The sequence below is a fragment of the Lineus longissimus genome, chromosome 2 (assembly GCF_910592395.1).
Source record: "Lineus longissimus chromosome 2, tnLinLong1.2, whole genome shotgun sequence".
NCBI classification, from domain to species: domain Eukaryota; kingdom Metazoa; phylum Nemertea; class Pilidiophora; order Heteronemertea; family Lineidae; genus Lineus; species Lineus longissimus.
The window spans coordinates 29,063,638-29,087,306 of record NC_088309.1 but is presented as its reverse complement, the minus strand read 5'-3'; the positions used below and the strand labels follow the sequence as shown (position 1 = coordinate 29,087,306).

General features: G+C 40.9%; 1 protein-coding gene and 1 long non-coding RNA gene across 17 annotated transcripts; one reads left to right on the top strand and one right to left on the bottom strand.

Moving 5' to 3' along the window:
* Nucleotides 1–265: 265 nt before the first annotated feature.
* LOC135483432 (uncharacterized) lies at nt 266–20,832 on the top strand. 16 transcript variants are annotated; one of them, XM_064764355.1, is made up of 25 exons: nt 266–372; nt 1,571–1,658; nt 1,926–2,124; nt 2,416–2,533; nt 2,993–3,191; nt 3,494–3,611; nt 5,095–5,293; nt 5,585–5,702; nt 6,162–6,360; nt 6,663–8,539; nt 8,838–10,241; nt 10,509–10,707; nt 10,999–11,116; nt 11,576–11,774; nt 12,077–12,194; nt 13,677–13,875; nt 14,168–14,285; nt 14,745–14,943; nt 15,230–15,347; nt 16,831–17,029; nt 17,321–17,438; nt 17,898–18,096; nt 18,383–18,500; nt 19,786–19,954; nt 20,311–20,832. In XM_064764355.1, the coding sequence occupies exons 2-5, from the start codon at nt 1,635–1,637 to the stop codon at nt 3,018–3,020; spliced, it is 369 nt and encodes a 122-aa protein (XP_064620425.1). In that variant the 5' UTR covers nt 266–372; nt 1,571–1,634; the 3' UTR covers nt 3,021–3,191; nt 3,494–3,611; nt 5,095–5,293; nt 5,585–5,702; nt 6,162–6,360; nt 6,663–8,539; nt 8,838–10,241; nt 10,509–10,707; nt 10,999–11,116; nt 11,576–11,774; nt 12,077–12,194; nt 13,677–13,875; nt 14,168–14,285; nt 14,745–14,943; nt 15,230–15,347; nt 16,831–17,029; nt 17,321–17,438; nt 17,898–18,096; nt 18,383–18,500; nt 19,786–19,954; nt 20,311–20,832. The 16 variants fall into 16 exon arrangements, with proteins under 16 accessions (XP_064620425.1, XP_064620424.1, XP_064620426.1 ...); XM_064764354.1 differs by having other exon boundaries at nt 266–861; XM_064764356.1 differs by having other exon boundaries at nt 266–1,658; nt 8,838–8,955; nt 10,154–10,241.
* Nucleotides 20,767–23,372, bottom strand: LOC135483433 (uncharacterized). Its single transcript, XR_010446315.1, has 2 exons — nt 22,171–23,372; nt 20,767–21,441 (listed from the first exon to the last, which is right to left on the bottom strand). It is a non-coding gene; the product is annotated as an uncharacterized LOC135483433 (long non-coding RNA).
* Between the last annotated feature and the right edge of the window lie 297 nt (nt 23,373–23,669).

Genomic DNA, 23,669 nt, shown 5'->3' with positions numbered 1-23,669 from the left:
TGGGCATGTTGTTTGTACAGTATTGCTGTGCCTTTATTTCTCGGTACAATGTACTTCCACACTATCGTCATTGGAATGCCACAGTGCAGTGAATGTTGGTCATTTTCTGCCTAACCTGGCCTTGCTGTACATAATCATAATTTTGAACCTGTAGCCTGGGCCTACCGGATATTGTGAGAATGAGGTGAGGACAGCCAACTGATTTTGATTTTGATTCATCACTGTTTATTGCAATGCATTCTTTGCTCTTCCAGTTGTTGTTATAAATGAAAACATCATGCCGAACACCGACAAGAACAGTGTCCTGTCAAGCGCATTCATTGATGATGAGATGCGAGATCCCAATTGGAATGCAAATCTTTCAGTCAACAAGTAAGTTTGCCCTTGCTGTTGTCATGGAATCACAGCTCATTGTCATTATGGACGGTATGACCTACAGCGCCATTATTCCCTAGTTGTGACTTTCTCTAGTTTCAACTTCCACCACTTCCACCACTCCACCACCAGAGTGGCGCTAGTAGTTCGCAGTAGGCAGAGACATAGGTTATGACGTATCTATGTCCGTGCCTACTGTGAATTTTGGCCATTTTCACAATATTTGCCTACACAATGTACTACGAAAGGAACAATTCCTTATGCATATACAACGTTACCTTATTATATATGCATAGGGGGTCGAAAGGTCAACTATCATTTGGATTGATGAATAAATTAATTGTATGGTCACGTGTGATCACGAATTGAGGTCATTTTGTTAAACGGAGGTCTCCTTCATTGACTTTGGCCCAGGGGTGTTGTCCCTGACTGCCAAAAAAATCAAAATGGCTGCCTACAGTAATGTAGTTCCGATTCCCGCCACCGGTAGATCGCAGATGGCGCTGCTACTTTTGACTAATGCCATTTCAATGAAACAGTGTACAATTTTTAAACTCTCATAAAATTTAAACCGATAGACCGATTTCGATGAACTAAAGCTTAAAATGATCTCCTTTCGATTCTGAACAACTTTCTCGCAGGTTGTATCTATCTTAAAAAATGAAAAAGTTTTGAAAAGTGATGATGGGAATCCCCAACCCTGCAATCATCATGTCTATAAAGAGAACATTCAATGTGGTACCTGAGTTTTCACTGCTGCTGGAATCATGTTTGTATCTGGTAAAAAACACGTAGACAAAGTGTTTAGGAGAGATTCATACATGGGAATGTGAATATTATAGATTTTTGGTTGGACTTGTGAATTTCCAGGAAATTTATTTTTGTCAGAAATTCTTACAACCGACTAGGTAATACAGGGGTAAGGGTAATCGTTTTTCCTTCATCACAAACCAATGCATTGCATTGCATCATTTTTTCAAAACACGCGAATTGAGTGAAAAAAAATGCAAATGTACATGTTTGCCCTTGCTGTTGTCATGGAATCACAATTATGACATTGTGCTCATGTAGAGACGACATCACAGATATGTGTGTACTTTTGGGTGGAGGGAATTTTAAGGTAGTTGAGGAGAGTTGTTCATGGAGAACATATTGAGTCAGGAGGACACATTATATAGAGGATAAACTATTCCAGTACACATGACAAAGAATGATCGCAAGCAAGAGACCTGGGCCGGCCCATCATATGGAGTGACTGTATGAGTGGAATACAACCAATGTCAGTAAGTGATGACAAACTTTTCAGTGAGCACAAACAAGGAATTGACTGATTTTGATTTTGATTCATCACTGTTTATTGCAATGCTTTCTTTGCTCTTCCAGTTGCTGTTATAAATGAAAACATCATGCCGAACACCGACAAGAACAGTGTCCTGTCAAGCTTTGACAGCCCTAGACCTGGTGTCAGATTGCTGTCTTGCTAAATGCAATTGTGAAATAATTCATAGGCCAGCTTTTCATTCACTTTAAAAGTTTCTTCTTTTTATCAGCTTGTTGAGGAGGGTGCACAGTCGGTGAATATGATCGAAAACAGCATCAGCTCGGCCTGCTGTCAACAACTGATAGTGGTTCAGATGACGATGATGCCATTTGTGGTGCCCCACTCGATCCAGGTGATTGCAGAAAATGAACGAGAACTGCCCTCTACTTCTAGAACTTCTAAGTTTGTGATGTCTATCTATCTACTAGGTAAGTACTTTTAAAAAAGATCAAAATGTGTTCTGGGCATGTTGTTTGTACAGTATTGCTGTGCCTTTATTTCTCGGTACAATGTATGTACTTCCACACTATCGTCATTGGAATGCCACAGTGCAGTGAATGTTGGTCATTTTCTGCCTAACCTGGCCTTGATGTACATAATCATAATTTTGAACCTGTAGCCTGGGCCTACCGGATATTATGAGAATGAGGTGAGGACAGCCAACTGATTTTGATTTTGATTCATCACTGTTTATTGCAATGCATTCTTTGCTCTTCCAGTTGCTGTTATAAATGAAAACATCACGCCGAACACCGACAAGAACAGTGTCCTGTCAAGCACATTCATTGATGACGAGATGCGAGATCCTAATTGGAATGCAAATCTTTCAGTCAACAAGTAAGTTTGCCCTTGCTGTTGTCATGGAATCACAATTATGACATTGTGCTCATGTAGAGACGACATCACAGATCTGTGTGTACTTTTGGGTGGAGGGAATTTTAAGGTAGTTGAGGAGAGTTGTTCATGGAGAACATATTGAGTCAGGAGGACACATTATATAGAGGATAAACTATTCCAGTACACATGACAAAGAATGATCGCAAGCAAGAGACCAATGAGCACAACCAAGGAATTGACTGATTTTGATTTTGATTCATCACTGTTTATTGCAGTGCTTTCTTTGCTCTTCCAGTTGCTGTTAATAAAAACATCATGCTGAACACCGACAAGAAGACTGTCCTGTCAAGCTTTGACAGCCCTAGACCTGTTGTCAGATTGCTATGTTGCTAAATGCAATTGTGAAATAATTCATAGGCCAGCTTTTCATTCACTTTAAAAGTTTCTTCTTTTTATCAGCTTGTTGAGGAGGGTGCACAGTTGGTGAATATGATCGAAAACAGCATCAGCTCGGCCTGCTGTCAACAACTGATAGTGGTTCGGATGACGATGATGCCATTTGTGCTGCCCCACTCGATCCAGGTGATTGCAGAAAATGAACGAGAACTGCCCTCTACTTCTAGAACTTCTAAGTTTGTGATGTCTATCTATCTACTAGGTAAGTACTTTTAAAAAAGATCAAAATGTGTTCTGGGCATGTTGTGGGCATGTTGTTTGTACAGTATTGCTGTGCCTTTATTTCTCGGTACAATGTATGTACTTCCACACTATCGTCATTGGAATGCCACAGTGCAGTGAATGTTGGTCATTTTCTGCCTAACCTGGCCTTGCTGTACATAATCATAATTTTGAACCTGTAGCCTGGGCCTACCGGATATTGTGAGAATGAGGTGAGGACAGCCAACTGATTTTGATTTTGATTCATCACTGCTTATTGCAATGCATTCTTTGCTCTTCCAGTTGCTGTTATAAATGAAAACATCATGCCGAACACCGACAAGAACAGTGTCCTGTCAAGCGCATTCATTGATGATGAGATGCGAGATCCCAATTGGAATGCAAATCTTTCAGTCAACAAGTAAGTTTGCCCTTGCTGTTGTCATGGAATCACAGCTCATTGTCATTATGGACGGTATGACCTACAGCGCCATTATTCCCTAGTTGTGACTTTCTCTAGTTTCAACTTCCACCACTTCCACCACTCCACCACCAGAGTGGCGCTAGTAGTTCGCAGTAGGCAGAGACATAGGTTATGACGTATCTATGTCCGTGCCTACTGTGAATTTTGGCCATTTTCACAATATTTGCCTACACAATGTACTACGAAAGGAACAATTCCTTATGCATATACAACGTTACCTTATTATATATGCATAGGGGGTCGAAAGGTCAACTATCATTTGGATTGATGAATAAATTAATTGTATGGTCACGTGTGATCACGAATTGAGGTCATTTTGTTAAACGGAGGTCTCCTTCATTGACTTTGGCCCAGGGGTGTTGTCCCTGACTGCCAAAAAAATCAAAATGGCTGCCTACAGTAATGTAGTTCCGATTCCCGCCACCGGTAGATCGCAGATGGCGCTGCTACTTTTGACTAATGCCATTTCAATGAAACAGTGTACAATTTTTAAACTCTCATAAAATTTAAACCGATAGACCGATTTCGATGAACTAAAGCTTAAAATGATCTCCTTTCGATTCTGAACAACTTTCTCGCAGGTTGTAGGGGTCTATCTTAAAAAATGAAAAAGTTTTGAAAAGTGATGATGGGAATCCCCAACCCTGCAATCATCATGTCTATAAAGAGAACATTCAATGTGGTACCTGAGTTTTCACTGCTGCTGGAATCATGTTTGTATCTGGTAAAAAACACGTAGACAAAGTGTTTAGGAGAGATTCATACATGGGAATGTGAATATTATAGATTTTTGGTTGGACTTGTGAATTTCCGGGAAATTTATTTTTGTCAGAAATTCTTACAACCGACTAGGTAATACAGGGGTAAGGGTAATCGTTTTTCCTTCATCACAAACCAATGCATTGCATTGCATCATTTTTTCAAAACACGCGAATTGAGTGAAAAAAAATGCAAATGTACATGTTTGCCCTTGCTGTTGTCATGGAATCACAATTATGACATTGTGCTCATGTAGAGACGACATCACAGATCTGTGTGTACTTTTGGGTGGAGGGAATTTTAAGGTAGTTGAGGAGAGTTGTTCATGGAGAACATATTGAGTCAGGAGGACACATTATATAGAGGATAAACTATTCCAGTACACATGACAAAGAATGATCGCAAGCAAGAGACCAATGAGCACAACCAAGGAATTGACTGATTTTGATTTTGATTCATCACTGTTTATTGCAATGCTTTCTTTGCTCTTCCAGTTGCTGTTATAAATGAAAACATCATGCCGAACACCGACAAGAACAGTGTCCTGTCAAGCTTTGACAGCCCTAGACCTGGTGTCAGATTGCTGTCTTGCTAAATGCAATTGTGAAATAATTCATAGGCCAGCTTTTCATTCACTTTAAAAGTTTCTTCTTTTTATCAGCTTGTTGAGGAGGGTGCACAGTCGGTGAATATGATCGAAAACAGCATCAGCTCGGCCTGCTGTCAACAACTGATAGTGGTTCAGATGACGATGATGCCATTTGTGGTGCCCCACTCGATCCAGGTGATTGCAGAAAATGAACGAGAACTGCCCTCTACTTCTAGAACTTCTAAGTTTGTGATGTCTATCTATCTACTAGGTAAGTACTTTTAAAAAAGATCAAAATGTGTTCTGGGCATGTTGTTTGTACAGTATTGCTGTGCCTTTATTTCTCGGTACAATGTATGTACTTCCACACTATCGTCATTGGAATGCCACAGTGCAGTGAATGTTGGTCATTTTCTGCCTAACCTGGCCTTGATGTACATAATCATAATTTTGAACCTGTAGCCTGGGCCTACCGGATATTATGAGAATGAGGTGAGGACAGCCAACTGATTTTGATTTTGATTCATCACTGTTTATTGCAATGCATTCTTTGCTCTTCCAGTTGCTGTTATAAATGAAAACATCACGCCGAACACCGACAAGAACAGTGTCCTGTCAAGCACATTCATTGATGACGAGATGCGAGATCCTAATTGGAATGCAAATCTTTCAGTCAACAAGTAAGTTTGCCCTTGCTGTTGTCATGGAATCACAATTATGACATTGTGCTCATGTAGAGACGACATCACAGATCTGTGTGTACTTTTGGGTGGAGGGAATTTTAAGGTAGTTGAGGAGAGTTGTTCATGGAGAACATATTGAGTCAGGAGGACACATTATATAGAGGATAAACTATTCCAGTACACATGACAAAGAATGATCGCACGCAAGAGACCAATGAGCACAACCAAGGAATTGACTGATTTTGATTTTGATTCATCACTGTTTATTGCAGTGCTTTCTTTGCTCTTCCAGTTGCTGTTAATAAAAACATCATGCTGAACACCGACAAGAAGACTGTCCTGTCAAGCTTTGACAGCCCTAGACCTGTTGTCAGATTGCTATGTTGCTAAATGCAATTGTGAAATAATTCATAGGCCAGCTTTTCATTCACTTTAAAAGTTTCTTCTTTTTATCAGCTTGTTGAGGAGGGTGCACAGTTGGTGAATATGATCGAAAACAGCATCAGCTCGGCCTGCTGTCAACAACTGATAGTGGTTCAGATGACGATGATGCCATTTGTGCTGCCCCACTCGATCCAGGTGATTGCAGAAAATGAACGAGAACTGCCCTCTACTTCTAGAACTTCTAAGTTTGTGATGTCTATCTATCTACTAGGTAAGTACTTTTAAAAAAGATCAAAATGTGTTCTGGGCATGTTGTGGGCATGTTGTTTGTACAGTATTGCTGTGCCTTTATTTCTCGGTACAATGTATGTACTTCCACACTATCGTCATTGGAATGCCACAGTGCAGTGAATGTTGGTCATTTTCTGCCTAACCTGGCCTTGATGTACATAATCATAATTTTGAACCTGTAGCCTGGGCCTACCGGATATTATGAGAATGAGGTGAGGACAGCCAACTGATTTTGATTTTGATTCATCACTGTTTATTGCAATGCATTCTTTGCTCTTCCAGTTGCTGTTATAAATGAAAACATCACGCCGAACACCGACAAGAACAGTGTCCTGTCAAGCACATTCATTGATGACGAGATGCGAGATCCTAATTGGAATGCAAATCTTTCAGTCAACAAGTAAGTTTGCCCTTGCTGTTGTCATGGAATCACAGCTCATTGTCATTATGGACGGTATGACCTACAGCGCCATTATTCCCTAGTTGTGACTTTCTCTAGTTTCAACTTCCACCACTTCCACCACTCCACCACCAGAGTGGCGCTAGTAGTTCGCAGTAGGCAGAGACATAGGTTATGACGTATCTATGTCCGTGCCTACTGTGAATTTTGGCCATTTTCACAATATTTGCCTACACAATGTACTACGAAAGGAACAATTCCTTATGCATATACAACGTTACCTTATTATATATGCATAGGGGGTCGAAAGGTCAACTATCATTTGGATTGATGAATAAATTAATTGTATGGTCACGTGTGATCACGAATTGAGGTCATTTTGTTAAACGGAGGTCTCCTTCATTGACTTTGGCCCAGGGGTGTTGTCCCTGACTGCCAAAAAAATCAAAATGGCTGCCTACAGTAATGTAGTTCCGATTCCCGCCACCGGTAGATCGCAGATGGCGCTGCTACTTTTGACTAATGCCATTTCAATGAAACAGTGTACAATTTTTAAACTCTCATAAAATTTAAACCGATAGACCGATTTCGAGGAACTAAAGCTTAAAATGATCTCCTTTCGATTCTGAACAACTTTCTCGCAGGTTGTAGGGGTCTATCTTAAAAAATGAAAAAGTTTTGAAAAGTGATGATGGGAATCCCCAACCCTGCAATCATCATGTCTATAAAGAGAACATTCAATGTGGTACCTGAGTTTTCACTGCTGCTGGAATCATGTTTGTATCTGGTAAAAAACACGTAGACAAAGTGTTTAGGAGAGATTCATACATGGGAATGTGAATATTATAGATTTTTGGTTGGACTTGTGAATTTCCGGGAAATTTATTTTTGTCAGAAATTCTTACAACCGACTAGGTAATACAGGGGTAAGGGTAATCGTTTTTCCTTCATCACAAACCAATGCATTGCATTGCATCATTTTTTCAAAACACGCGAATTGAGTGAAAAAAAATGCAAATGTACATGTTTGCCCTTGCTGTTGTCATGGAATCACAATTATGACATTGTGCTCATGTAGAGACGACATCACATATATGTGTGTACTTTTGGGTGGAGGGAATTTTAAGGTAGTTGAGGAGAGTTGTTCATGGAGAACATATTGAGTCAGGAGGACACATTATATAGAGGATAAACTATTCCAGTACACATGACAAAGAATGATCGCAAGCAAGAGACCTGGGCCGGCCCATCATATGGAGTGACTGTATGAGTGGAATACAACCACCAGTGTCAGTAAGTGATGACAAACTTTTCAGTGAGCACAAACAAGGAATTGACTGATTTTGATTTTGATTCATCACTGTTTATTGCAATGCTTTCTTTGCTCTTCCAGTTGCTGTTATAAATGAAAACATCATGCCGAACACCGACAAGAACAGTGTCCTGTCAAGCTTTGACAGCCCTAGACCTGGTGTCAGATTGCTGTGTTGCTAAATGCAATTGTGAAATAATTCATAGGCCAGCTTTTCATTCACTTTAAAAGTTTCTTCTTTTTATCAGCTTGTTGAGGAGGGTGCACAGTTGGTGAATATGATCGAAAACAGCATCAGCTCGGCCTGCTGTCAACAACTGATAGTGGTTCAGATGACGATGATGCCATTTGTGGTGCCCCACTCGATCCAGGTGATTGCAGAAAATGAACGAGAACTGCCCTCTACTTCTAGAACTTCTAAGTTTGTGATGTCTATCTATCTACTAGGTAAGTACTTTTAAAAAAGATCAAAATGTGTTCTGGGCATGTTGTGGGCATGTTGTTTGTACAGTATTGCTGTGCCTTTATTTCTCGGTACAATGTACTTCCACACTATCGTCATTGGAATGCCACAGTGCAGTGAATGTTGGTCATTTTCTGCCTAACCTGGCCTTGCTGTACATAATCATAATTTTGAACCTGTAGCCTGGGCCTACCGGATATTGTGAGAATGAGGTGAGGACAGCCAACTGATTTTGATTTTGATTCATCACTGTTTATTGCAATGCATTCTTTGCTCTTCCAGTTGCTGTTATAAATGAAAACATCATGCCGAACACCGACAAGAACAGTGTCCTGTCAAGCGCATTCATTGATGATGAGATGCGAGATCCCAATTGGAATGCAAATCTTTCAGTCAACAAGTAAGTTTGCCCTTGCTGTTGTCATGGAATCACAGCTCATTGTCATTATGGACGGTATGACCTACAGCGCCATTATTCCCTAGTTGTGACTTTCTCTAGTTTCAACTTCCACCACTTCCACCACTCCACCACCAGAGTGGCGCTAGTAGTTCGCAGTAGGCAGAGACATAGGTTATGACGTATCTATGTCCGTGCCTACTGTGAATTTTGGCCATTTTCACAATATTTGCCTACACAATGTACTACGAAAGGAACAATTCCTTATGCATATACAACGTTACCTTATTATATATGCATAGGGGGTCGAAAGGTCAACTATCATTTGGATTGATGAATAAATTAATTGTATGGTCACGTGTGATCACGAATTGAGGTCATTTTGTTAAACGGAGGTCTCCTTCATTGACTTTGGCCCAGGGGTGTTGTCCCTGACTGCCAAAAAAATCAAAATGGCTGCCTACAGTAATGTAGTTCCGATTCCCGCCACCGGTAGATCGCAGATGGCGCTGCTACTTTTGACTAATGCCATTTCAATGAAACAGTGTACAATTTTTAAACTCTCATAAAATTTAAACCGATAGACCGATTTCGATGAACTAAAGCTTAAAATGATCTCCTTTCGATTCTGAACAACTTTCTCGCAGGTTGTATCTATCTTAAAAAATGAAAAAGTTTTGAAAAGTGATGATGGGAATCCCCAACCCTGCAATCATCATGTCTATAAAGAGAACATTCAATGTGGTACCTGAGTTTTCACTGCTGCTGGAATCATGTTTGTATCTGGTAAAAAACACGTAGACAAAGTGTTTAGGAGAGATTCATACATGGGAATGTGAATATTATAGATTTTTGGTTGGACTTGTGAATTTCCAGGAAATTTATTTTTGTCAGAAATTCTTACAACCGACTAGGTAATACAGGGGTAAGGGTAATCGTTTTTCCTTCATCACAAACCAATGCATTGCATTGCATCATTTTTTCAAAACACGCGAATTGAGTGAAAAAAAATGCAAATGTACATGTTTGCCCTTGCTGTTGTCATGGAATCACAATTATGACATTGTGCTCATGTAGAGACGACATCACAGATATGTGTGTACTTTTGGGTGGAGGGAATTTTAAGGTAGTTGAGGAGAGTTGTTCATGGAGAACATATTGAGTCAGGAGGACACATTATATAGAGGATAAACTATTCCAGTACACATGACAAAGAATGATCGCAAGCAAGAGACCTGGGCCGGCCCATCATATGGAGTGACTGTATGAGTGGAATACAACCAATGTCAGTAAGTGATGACAAACTTTTCAGTGAGCACAAACAAGGAATTGACTGATTTTGATTTTGATTCATCACTGTTTATTGCAATGCTTTCTTTGCTCTTCCAGTTGCTGTTATAAATGAAAACATCATGCCGAACACCGACAAGAACAGTGTCCTGTCAAGCTTTGACAGCCCTAGACCTGGTGTCAGATTGCTGTCTTGCTAAATGCAATTGTGAAATAATTCATAGGCCAGCTTTTCATTCACTTTAAAAGTTTCTTCTTTTTATCAGCTTGTTGAGGAGGGTGCACAGTCGGTGAATATGATCGAAAACAGCATCAGCTCGGCCTGCTGTCAACAACTGATAGTGGTTCAGATGACGATGATGCCATTTGTGGTGCCCCACTCGATCCAGGTGATTGCAGAAAATGAACGAGAACTGCCCTCTACTTCTAGAACTTCTAAGTTTGTGATGTCTATCTATCTACTAGGTAAGTACTTTTAAAAAAGATCAAAATGTGTTCTGGGCATGTTGTTTGTACAGTATTGCTGTGCCTTTATTTCTCGGTACAATGTATGTACTTCCACACTATCGTCATTGGAATGCCACAGTGCAGTGAATGTTGGTCATTTTCTGCCTAACCTGGCCTTGATGTACATAATCATAATTTTGAACCTGTAGCCTGGGCCTACCGGATATTATGAGAATGAGGTGAGGACAGCCAACTGATTTTGATTTTGATTCATCACTGTTTATTGCAATGCATTCTTTGCTCTTCCAGTTGCTGTTATAAATGAAAACATCACGCCGAACACCGACAAGAACAGTGTCCTGTCAAGCACATTCATTGATGACGAGATGCGAGATCCTAATTGGAATGCAAATCTTTCAGTCAACAAGTAAGTTTGCCCTTGCTGTTGTCATGGAATCACAATTATGACATTGTGCTCATGTAGAGACGACATCACAGATCTGTGTGTACTTTTGGGTGGAGGGAATTTTAAGGTAGTTGAGGAGAGTTGTTCATGGAGAACATATTGAGTCAGGAGGACACATTATATAGAGGATAAACTATTCCAGTACACATGACAAAGAATGATCGCAAGCAAGAGACCAATGAGCACAACCAAGGAATTGACTGATTTTGATTTTGATTCATCACTGTTTATTGCAGTGCTTTCTTTGCTCTTCCAGTTGCTGTTAATAAAAACATCATGCTGAACACCGACAAGAAGACTGTCCTGTCAAGCTTTGACAGCCCTAGACCTGTTGTCAGATTGCTATGTTGCTAAATGCAATTGTGAAATAATTCATAGGCCAGCTTTTCATTCACTTTAAAAGTTTCTTCTTTTTATCAGCTTGTTGAGGAGGGTGCACAGTTGGTGAATATGATCGAAAACAGCATCAGCTCGGCCTGCTGTCAACAACTGATAGTGGTTCGGATGACGATGATGCCATTTGTGCTGCCCCACTCGATCCAGGTGATTGCAGAAAATGAACGAGAACTGCCCTCTACTTCTAGAACTTCTAAGTTTGTGATGTCTATCTATCTACTAGGTAAGTACTTTTAAAAAAGATCAAAATGTGTTCTGGGCATGTTGTGGGCATGTTGTTTGTACAGTATTGCTGTGCCTTTATTTCTCGGTACAATGTATGTACTTCCACACTATCGTCATTGGAATGCCACAGTGCAGTGAATGTTGGTCATTTTCTGCCTAACCTGGCCTTGCTGTACATAATCATAATTTTGAACCTGTAGCCTGGGCCTACCGGATATTGTGAGAATGAGGTGAGGACAGCCAACTGATTTTGATTTTGATTCATCACTGCTTATTGCAATGCATTCTTTGCTCTTCCAGTTGCTGTTATAAATGAAAACATCATGCCGAACACCGACAAGAACAGTGTCCTGTCAAGCGCATTCATTGATGATGAGATGCGAGATCCCAATTGGAATGCAAATCTTTCAGTCAACAAGTAAGTTTGCCCTTGCTGTTGTCATGGAATCACAGCTCATTGTCATTATGGACGGTATGACCTACAGCGCCATTATTCCCTAGTTGTGACTTTCTCTAGTTTCAACTTCCACCACTTCCACCACTCCACCACCAGAGTGGCGCTAGTAGTTCGCAGTAGGCAGAGACATAGGTTATGACGTATCTATGTCCGTGCCTACTGTGAATTTTGGCCATTTTCACAATATTTGCCTACACAATGTACTACGAAAGGAACAATTCCTTATGCATATACAACGTTACCTTATTATATATGCATAGGGGGTCGAAAGGTCAACTATCATTTGGATTGATGAATAAATTAATTGTATGGTCACGTGTGATCACGAATTGAGGTCATTTTGTTAAACGGAGGTCTCCTTCATTGACTTTGGCCCAGGGGTGTTGTCCCTGACTGCCAAAAAAATCAAAATGGCTGCCTACAGTAATGTAGTTCCGATTCCCGCCACCGGTAGATCGCAGATGGCGCTGCTACTTTTGACTAATGCCATTTCAATGAAACAGTGTACAATTTTTAAACTCTCATAAAATTTAAACCGATAGACCGATTTCGATGAACTAAAGCTTAAAATGATCTCCTTTCGATTCTGAACAACTTTCTCGCAGGTTGTAGGGGTCTATCTTAAAAAATGAAAAAGTTTTGAAAAGTGATGATGGGAATCCCCAACCCTGCAATCATCATGTCTATAAAGAGAACATTCAATGTGGTACCTGAGTTTTCACTGCTGCTGGAATCATGTTTGTATCTGGTAAAAAACACGTAGACAAAGTGTTTAGGAGAGATTCATACATGGGAATGTGAATATTATAGATTTTTGGTTGGACTTGTGAATTTCCGGGAAATTTATTTTTGTCAGAAATTCTTACAACCGACTAGGTAATACAGGGGTAAGGGTAATCGTTTTTCCTTCATCACAAACCAATGCATTGCATTGCATCATTTTTTCAAAACACGCGAATTGAGTGAAAAAAAATGCAAATGTACATGTTTGCCCTTGCTGTTGTCATGGAATCACAATTAGACATTGTGCTCATGTAGAGACGACATCACAGATCTGTGTGTACTTTTGGGTGGAGGGAATTTTAAGGTAGTTGAGGAGAGTTGTTCATGGAGAACATATTGAGTCAGGAGGACACATTATATAGAGGATAAACTATTCCAGTACACATGACAAAGAATGATCGCAAGCAAGAGACCAATGAGCACAACCAAGGAATTGACTGATTTTGATTTTGATTCATCACTGTTTATTGCAATGCTTTCTTTGCTCTTCCAGTTGCTGTTATAAATGAAAACATCATGCCGAACACCGACAAGAACAGTGTCCTGTCAAGCTTTGACAGCCCTAGACCTGGTGTCAGATTGCTGTCTTGCTAAATGCAATTGTGAAATAATTCATAGGCCAGCTTTTCATTCACTTTAAAAGTTTCTTCTTTTTATCAGCTTGTTGAGGAGGGTGCACAGTCGGTGAATATGATCGAAAACAGCATCAGCTCGGCCTGCTGTCAACAACTGATAGTGGTTCAGATGACGATGATGCCATTTGTGGTGCCCCACTCGATCCAGGTGATTGCAGAAAATGAACGAGAACTGCCCTCTACTTCTAGAACTTCTAAGTTTGTGATGTCTATCTATCTACTAGGTAAGTACTTTTAAAAAAGATCAAAATGTGTTCTGGGCATGTTGTTTGTACAGTATTGCTGTGCCTTTATTTCTCGGTACAATGTATGTACTTCCACACTATCGTCATTGGAATGCCACAGTGCAGTGAATGTTGGTCATTTTCTGCCTAACCTGGCCTTGATGGTACATAATCATAATTTTGAACCTGTAGCCTGGGCCTACCGGATATTATGAGAATGAGGTGAGGACAGCCAACTGATTTTGATTTTGATTCATCACTGTTTATTGCAATGCATTCTTTGCTCTTCCAGTTGCTGTTATAAATGAAAACATCACGCCGAACACCGACAAGAACAGTGTCCTGTCAAGCACATTCATTGATGACGAGATGCGAGATCCTAATTGGAATGCAAATCTTTCAGTCAACAAGTAAGTTTGCCCTTGCTGTTGTCATGGAATCACAATTATGACATTGTGCTCATGTAGAGACGACATCACAGATCTGTGTGTACTATTGGGTGGAGGGAATTTTAAGGTAGTTGAGGAGAGTTGTTCATGAAGAACATATCGAGTCAGGAGGACACATTATATAGAGGATAAACTATTCCAGTACACATGACAAAGAATGATCGCAAGCAAGAGACCAATGAGCACAACCAAGGAATTGACTGATTTTGATTTTGATTCATCACTGTTTATTGCAGTGCTTTCTTTGCTCTTCCAGTTGCTGTTAATAAAAACATCATGCTGAACACCGACAAGAAGACTGTCCTGTCAAGCTTTGACAGCCCTAGACCTGTTGTCAGATTGCTATGTTGCTAAATGCAATTGTGAAATAATTCATAGGCCAGCTTTTCATTCACTTTAAAAGTTTCTTCTTTTTATCAGCTTGTTGAGGAGGGTGCACAGTCGGTGAATATGATCGAAAACAGCATCAGCTCGGCCTGCTGTCAACAACTGATAGTGGTTCAGATGACGATGATGCCATTTGTGGTGCCCCACTCGATCCAGGTGATTGCAGAAAATGAACGAGAACTGCCCTCTACTTCTAGAACTTCTAAGTTTGTGATGTCTATCTATCTACTAGGTAAGTACTTTTAAAAAAGATCAAAATGTGTTCTGGGCATGTTGTTTGTACAGTATTGCTGTGCCTTTATTTCTCGGTACAATGTATGTACTTCCACACTATCGTCATTGGAATGCCACAGTGCAGTGAATGTTGGTCATTTTCTGCCTGGCCTTGATGTACATAATCATAATTTTGAACCTGTAGCCTGGGCCTACCGGATATTGTGAGAATGAGGTGAGGACAGCCAACTGATTTTGATTTTGATTCATCACTGTTTATTGCAATGCATTCTTTGCTCTTCCAGTTGCTGTTATAAATGAAAACATCATGCCGAACACCGACAAGAACAGTGTCCTGTCAAGCGCATTCATTGATGATGAGATGCGAGATCCCAATTGGAATGCAAATCTTTCAGTCAACAAGTAAGTTTGCCCTTGCTGTTGTCATGGAATCACAGCTCATTGTCATTATGGACGGTATGACCTACAGCGCCATTATTCCCTAGTTGTGACTTTCTCTAGTTTCAACTTCCACCACTTCCACCACTCCACCACCAGAGTGGCGCTAGTAGTTCGCAGTAGGCAGAGACATAGGTTATGACGTATCTATGTCCGTGCCTACTGTGAATTTTGGCCATTTTCACAATATTTGCCTACACAATGTACTACGAAAGGAACAATTCCTTATGCATATACAACGTTACCTTATTATATATGCATAGGGGGTCGAAAGGTCAACTATCATTTGGATTGATGAATAAATTAATTGTATGGTCACGTGTGATCACGAATTGAGGTGATTTTGTTAAACGGAGGTCTCCTTCATTGACTTTGGCCCAGGGGTGTTGTCCCTGACTGCCAAAAAAATCAAAATGGCTGCCTACAGTAATGTAGTTCCGATTCCCGCCACCGGTAGATCGCAGATGGCGCTGCTACTTTTGACTAATGCCATTTCAATGAAACAGTGTACAATTTTTAAACTCTCATAAAATTTAAACCGATAGACCGATTTCGATGAACTAAAGCTTAAAATGATCTCCTTTCGATTCTGAACAACTTTCTCGCAGGTTGTAGGGGTGTATCTTAAAAAATGAAAAAGTTTTGAAAAGTGATGATGGGAATCCCCAACCCTGCAATCATCATGTCTATAAAGAGAACATTCAATGTGGTACCTGAGTTTTCACTGCTGCTGGAATCATGTTTGTATCTGGTAAAAAACACGTAGACAAAGTGTTTAGGAGAGATTCATACATGGGAATGTGAATATTATAGATTTTTGGTTGGACTTGTGAATTTCCGGGAAATTTATTTTTGTCAGAAATTCTTACAACCGACTAGGTAATACAGGGGTAAGGGTAATCGTTTTTCCTTCATCACAAACCAATGCATTGCATTGCATCATTTTTTCAAAACACGCGAATTGAGTGAAAAAAAATGCAAATGTACATGTTTGCCCTTGCTGTTGTCATGGAATCACAATTATGACATTGTGCTCATGTAGAGACGACATCACAGATCTGTGTGTACTTTTGGGTGGAGGGAATTTTAAGGTAGTTGAGGAGAGTTGTTCATGGAGAACATATTGAGTCAGGAGGACACATTATATAGAGGATAAACTATTCCAGTACACATGACAAAGAATGATCGCAAGCAAGAGACCAATGAGCACAACCAAGGAATTGACTGATTTTGATTTTGATTCATCACTGTTTATTGCAATGCTTTCTTTGCTCTTCCAGTTGCTGTTATAAATGAAAACATCATGCCGAACACCGACAAGAACAGTGTCCTGTCAAGCTTTGACAGCCCTAGACCTGGTGTCAGATTGCTATGTTGCTAAATGCAATTGTGAAATAATTCATAGGCCAGCTTTTCATTCACTTTAAAAGTTTCTTCTTTTTATCAGCTTGTTGAGGAGGGTGCACAGTCGGTGAATATGATCGAAAACAGCATCAGCTCGGCCTGCTGTCAACAACTGATAGTGGTTCAGATGACGATGATGCCATTTGTGGTGCCCCACTCGATCCAGGTGATTGCAGAAAATGAACGAGAACTGCCCTCTACTTCTAGAACTTCTAAGTTTGTGATGTCTATCTATCTACTAGGTAAGTACTTTTAAAAAAGATCAAAATGTGTTCTGGGCATGTTGTTTGTACAGTATTGCTGTGCCTTTATTTCTCGGTACAATGTATGTACTTCCACACTATCGTCATTGGAATGCCACAGTGCAGTGAATGTTGGTCATTTTCTGCCTCACCTGGCCTTGATGTACATAATCATAATTTTGAACCTGTAGCCTGGGCCTACCGGATATTATGAGAATGAGGTGAGGACAGCCAACTGATTTTGATTTTGATTCATCACTGTTTATTGCAATGCATTCTTTGCTCTTCCAGTTGCTGTTATAAATGAAAACATCACGCCGAACACCGACAAGAACAGTGTCCTGTCAAGCACATTCATTGATGACGAGATGCGAGATCCTAATTGGAATGCAAATCTTTCAGTCAACAAGTAAGTTTGCCCTTGCTGTTGTCATGGAATCACAATTATGACATTGTACTCATGTAGAGACGACATCACAGATCTGTGTGTACTTTTGGGTGGAGGGAATTTTAAGGTAGTTGAGGAGAGTTGTTCATGGAGAACATATTGAGTCAGGAGGACACATTATATAGAGGATAAACTATTCCAGTACACATGACAAAGAATGATCGCAAGCAAGAGACCAATGAGCACAACCAAGGAATTGACTGATTTTGATTTTGATTCATCACTGTTTATTGCAGTGCTTTCTTTGCTCTTCCAGTTGCTGTTAATAAAAACATCATGCTGAACACCGACAAGAAGACTGTCCTGTCAAGCTTTGACAGCCCTAGACCTGGTGTCAGATTGCTATGTTGCTAAATGCAATTGTGAAATAATTCATAGGCCAGCTTTTCATTCACTTTAAAAGTTTCTTCTTTTTATCAGCTTGTTGAGGAGGGTGCACAGTTGGTGAATATGATCGAAAACAGCATCAGCTCGGCCTGCTGTCAACAACTGATAGTGGTTCAGATGACGATGATGCCATTTGTGGTGCCCCACTCGATCCAGGTGATTGCAGAAAATGAACGAGAACTGCCCTCTACTTCTAGAACTTCTAAGTTTGTGATGTCTATCTATCTACTAGGTAAGTACTTTTAAAAAAGATCAAAATGTGTTCTGGGCATGTTGTTTGTACAGTATTGCTGTGCCTTTATTTCTCGGTACAATGTATGTACTTCCACACTATCGTCATTGGAATGCCACAGTGCAGTGAATGTTGGTCATTTTCTGCCTGGCCTTGATGTACATAATCATAATTTTGAACCTGTAGCCTGGGCCTACCGGATATTGTGAGAATGAGGTGAGGACAGCCAACTGATTTTGATTTTGATTCATCACTGTTTATTGCAATGCATTCTTTGCTCTTCCAGTTGCTGTTATAAATGAAAACATCATGCCGAACACCGACAAGAACAGTGTCCTGTCAAGCGCATTCATTGATGATGAGATGCGAGATCCCAATTGGAATGCAAATCTTTCAGTCAACAAGTAAGTTTGCCCTTGCTGTTGTCATGGAATCACAGCTCATTGTCATTATGGACGGTATGACCTACAGCGCCATTATTCCCTAGTTGTGACTTTCTCTAGTTTCAACTTCCACCACTTCCACCACTCCACCACCAGAGTGGCGCTAGTAGTTCGCAGTAGGCAGAGACATAGGTTATGACGTATCTATGTCCGTGCCTACTGTGAATTTTGGCCATTTTCACAATATTTGCCTACACAATGTACTACGAAAGGAACAATTCCTTATGCATATACAACGTTACCTTATTATATATGCATAGGGGGTCGAAAGGTCAACTATCATTTGGATTGATGAATAAATTAATTGTATGGTCACGTGTGATCACGAATTGAGGTGATTTTGTTAAACGGAGGTCTCCTTCATTGACTTTGGCCCAGGGGTGTTGTCCCTGACTGCCAAAAAAATCAAAATGGCTGCCTACAGTAATGTAGTTCCGATTCCCGCCACCGGTAGATCGCAGATGGCGCTGCTACTTTTGACTAATGCCATTTCAATGAAACAGTGTACAATTTTTAAACTCTCATAAAATTTAAACCGATAGACCGATTTCGATGAACTAAAGCTTAAAATGATCTCCTTTCGATTCTGAACAACTTTCTCGCAGGTTGTAGGGGTCTATCTTAAAAAATGAAAAAGTTTTGAAAAGTGATGATGGGAATCCCCAACCCTGCAATCATCATGTCTATAAAGAGAACATTCAATGTGGTACCTGAGTTTTCACTGCTGCTGGAATCATGTTTGTATCTGGTAAAAAACACGTAGACAAAGTGTTTAGGAGAGATTCATACATGGGAATGTGAATATTATAGATTTTTGGTTGGACTTGTGAAAATTTTGCAGCGTATAACGTCATGAGTAAAACGTGTCGCAATGCAGGTGTGATGAATCTAGGCGATTACGAGAGCATCAGTTTCAAGTACAAGAATCCAAACACTAACACCCAGTTCTTGAAATCTGAACTGTTCGACGGGGACGGCTGTTCTGAGGCGAAATCAGAGAGCCGTTCTCCTGCCATATGAGAAATGTTAATACTCAGCACTTTGCTGCTACTGTGTTACGTTACTACATTCACTTGTTCTAATCTTTGATTGACAAAGTGTCTCCAAAATGCTAACTTTATCAGAAATACGTAACCTTGTACGTACATGTATGTGCCTCCCATATTAAAGCAAACATTGCATTGTGGAATCAAATTATTATAAGTGTGTTGATTATAATAATAATATGTGCATTTCATTATTTCAGGTTCTGAGGCATGACACGTACGTATGACACACACACTCTCTGCCATATAGAGTGATGTTGAACAAGCTGGTTCTTAAATCTGTTAAAAAGCTCAGTTCTGATGCTCAGACCTCAGGGTTGGAGGAGGGCTTCCACTTCACCTACCACCAGGCAATGAGTGAGTGAGCAGGTCAGTTCAGTTAGCAATTATAATTGCATACACAGTGTTCCTTGTTTTAATTTATTTCAGTGTGTAGGCAATCTTCATGTCTACGTACTTAATACTACTTGTAACTAAACTGGAAGATGCAGAGTGCAGTTACATTCACGCGCGTGCCCGCAATGCAGCCAGTAGTAATTATAACTACGTAGCACTGCCGCTGCTGACTGCCTGATATCTCAAATGACTGACATTGAAAACCAAATGAAGTGACTATTTGAGCGGCGGATATTACACACTTTATTAATGTGTCTGATATTTCCAATCACACACAATCCATTTGTTGTGTTCTCTTTTAAGTACACTGCTTCACTCATCTCTTTCAGAATCTATGCCGACAGACAGAGTGTGGTGGAGGAAGTCATCCGGCTGGTGAAGACTGGAGAGACCTATGACGTAAACTATGTGTAATGACTGATGATACTCCAAATCTGGCCTCGCTGCACACACCGCCACCTGCTTCCAAGGAAGAGGCTGTATTGATTGCACTTGCAGCATCGAAGTCGCTTCAACAAGAACGCCTGCTGAGATAGACATACATGCACCAGCCTCAAGAACTCATGCACACATCATTGTGTAGGCTGTTACTGTGTAGATGATGTAGACTGACTGCATGACGTGTTGAGAACTTCTCGATCACTGGCTTCCTGGATAAATGATGACAAGCTCTGATAATATCAGCTTTTTTATAGTGTAGTACTCGAGGCCCTAGTTTCTGGAAGTTCATATTATTGCGCAGTGAAAAAGTCCCAAGCATGCATGAAAAATTTTAAGAATGCAAATTTTGAATTAACAATGTTCACTCGAAGTTTTATTACAAATAAAAATAGAAGAACATTATTGATAAACATTGTGTGTGATTGTCATTGTCTTTCTCACTTGGCTATATCATCACAACAGCTATAGTCATTGTCACAACACATTCATTGATCATTGATTGACATGATCTGCTCGGACGGACACCTCCATGGCTTCCTCCTCCATGGCTTCCATGAATCCAACAAATTCTGCTTCATCCTCAGGTCCAAACTTGTGGAGGAAACTCGAATGCCCTCATGCACCTTGCAGACCGACTGCACAGCATGGAACCACAACACGAATGTCCTTGCCCAGGAAACCAAAAGCCCAGCGAACGTACAAGCTGCCTATATAGCCGGCGATGTGACGGTACTTTTTTGAAGTACCGTCCATACATACTGCATGGGTCTTAGTTATAATAGTACATATTAATATTGATCATACCAAGCTGTATCACTATCAAGCACACCGCAGGTGAATCCTGCGTGATCTGTGATGCAATTACCACCTACTCCTGTGGAACCCCCGGTTTCCTCCTGCTCCTCTACCGTCATCAGTAGTGCTTGGTATCGATCCACTGCACGACAGCACCGACGTCGTGCATTCCTTTCTTCTCTTGGACACGACTTGACAAATCTAACAAACATCATGACGTGCACCTGCAAAGATAAATTATTAAACAGCATCGACCAATGAACGACGAGATATTGTAATCACTACGAGACTCAACTGCATGCTGCTGCTGCTGCTGCTGTTCTAGGCCCAGCACAGCATGCACAGTGACACGAATTGTTTGTTTACATCGATCAGCTGATGATGACCGAGGACGAGGTCAGATATGCATGTCAACACACTACTAAGTTAGTTGCTAACCTACTAACGTTTCACAACAACACTAGACAGACAGAGTCTCCCAGCAGAACATCATTACAAAATACCTGAAATAGAAATGAGACGCCTATCTTCATCGGGTTTATAATAATAATGATAATAATGATAATATAATAACGGTTAGAGTCGATTGTGTGCGGGTGTGTGTGTGTGTGTGTGTGTGTATACCGTCTTGACCCGGTTGACCGGAACCAGAAAACCTCCGCGCCCAGGTGACATTTTTGCACGCGAATCGTATAGGCCAATGCACAGCAATTTACCTGGGGAGCCGAGATTGTCTTCAGCGGGACGCGATGATGTTTACGGAGCAGAGTAGCCGCTTTTCCGTTCGAGATTTCGTCGAAACAGGGCCGAATCAAAGTGTGACGATACCCTGGGGCGAATCGAAATGCATTAAACAACAATCTGCATCGCTGCCAGAGACTATTTTTCTCTTTCCGCGAAGAAATCGTGCTTTGAACTGGCAAAATTTCGCAAAAGATTTTCAGTCTGCTTACTTTTCCGTCGGTCCGGGGTTGCTCGTTTCGACGACGACGACGATTTCGTCAATATCATGGCGTGTGGCAAGAAGTCGACAATCTGGTCCCATTTATGATGCAATAATCTTGAAAGTACATTGGTCTCAATGTCTATTTCCTCGTTTCCATGACAAAATCCTACCGTGAAACCAGTCCTGTTCAACCCACTCGTCGTCCACAACAACACAACACGTAGCCATTAATCAGCGGCAGGTCTCACTAGCCGGTGCGGAGGCCAGGCCTAGCGCCATCAGCGGCTGTAGACTTGGCAGCAGGCCCCTTATACTCTCTGCTCACACAAACCTATACAATTCTACAATAGCTTGTCTACTATTGTAGAATGCACATCTGACCAAGTTTCAACGTCGTCTAGACATAATACAGTGATGCATATTATAGACTGTTTACATAGCACAATGCATGCATGAGACACCACCTGATCACATGCATACTGGCTAGTGAGACCTCAAACACTTAGATGATAATAATATTAAGGACAGGGCCGGTCGGCTAAGGTCTTTTTGAATTCAAATCCTACACTCGGCCGGGTCTCGGGATCATTATCTATGCTTTCATGCTTATCTCCGGGCAAAAAGGCATCATCGTAACTATATCACCCCCCCCCCCCCCCACACACACACACACACACACACACACACACACACACACACACACACATACGCACCCGCACACCCGCGCACGCACACACCTCTCTCCCAACCACCAACTACTCCGGCGCTGTGCTAGCGGCCAACTGCTTCTTCGATCAACTGCCATGATGGCATATCATCCATCCAAACTATCAAAACTTTCTGATCATGGGTCATGGTTAATGATTAATTCACCTCATGCACTAGCCAAAAATCAATTTACACAGAATAATATCATTTTATGTTATACAGAAGTCACAAATGAGATGAAAATGATTGATGATATGTTAAAAACAAGCAAAAAAATATTTAAAAGTCACAGGGGTTATAAATAGGGTGCAGTAGTGGTCAACCATGCACCCACGCACCACCATTCACCTCTGATTAATGAGTTCATGAACAGTAATTCTAAGCTGATAATAATTCTACCGCCAAAAGAGACCACGCACATGCCTAATTGCATATGCATGTATGGTTACTATGGTAAACAACTACAACAATTACACTGAACAACAATTACACTGACTGAGGCTCCACAGAGCAAGTAGGTACGTACCTGCATGGTGCGCATGCCTGTCCAGGTAGCACATGCACTGTCTCGAGAGTCAGCGATGAGTCACCCGGCCGCGCAGGTAGCTTCCCCATCTATTAAATGTACAGCACTGCATGGGAGTGAAGAGGATAGTCTGAGTGACCATGGTAACCAACCGGCCGCCGGTGCTGCCACCTGTATTTTCCCGCTGGCCGATATATGAACTAACGCTAGAACAGGATACAAATTTAACAAATATGCCCCTAACTCGCTAACCCCTCCACCAAATTTCTAGC

Bases quoted from the DNA above. Each gene is read 5' to 3' on its own strand.
- LOC135483432 (XM_064764350.1), top strand. From the start codon at position 10,218: ATGAGTGGAATACAACCAATGTCA. The intron at 10,708-10,998 runs GTAAGTACTTTT...TTGCTCTTCCAG, and splicing joins GATGTCTATCTATCTACTAG to TTGCTGTTATAAATGAAAAC. The intron at 11,117-11,575 runs GTAAGTTTGCCC...TCTTTTTATCAG, and splicing joins GCAAATCTTTCAGTCAACAA to CTTGTTGAGGAGGGTGCACA.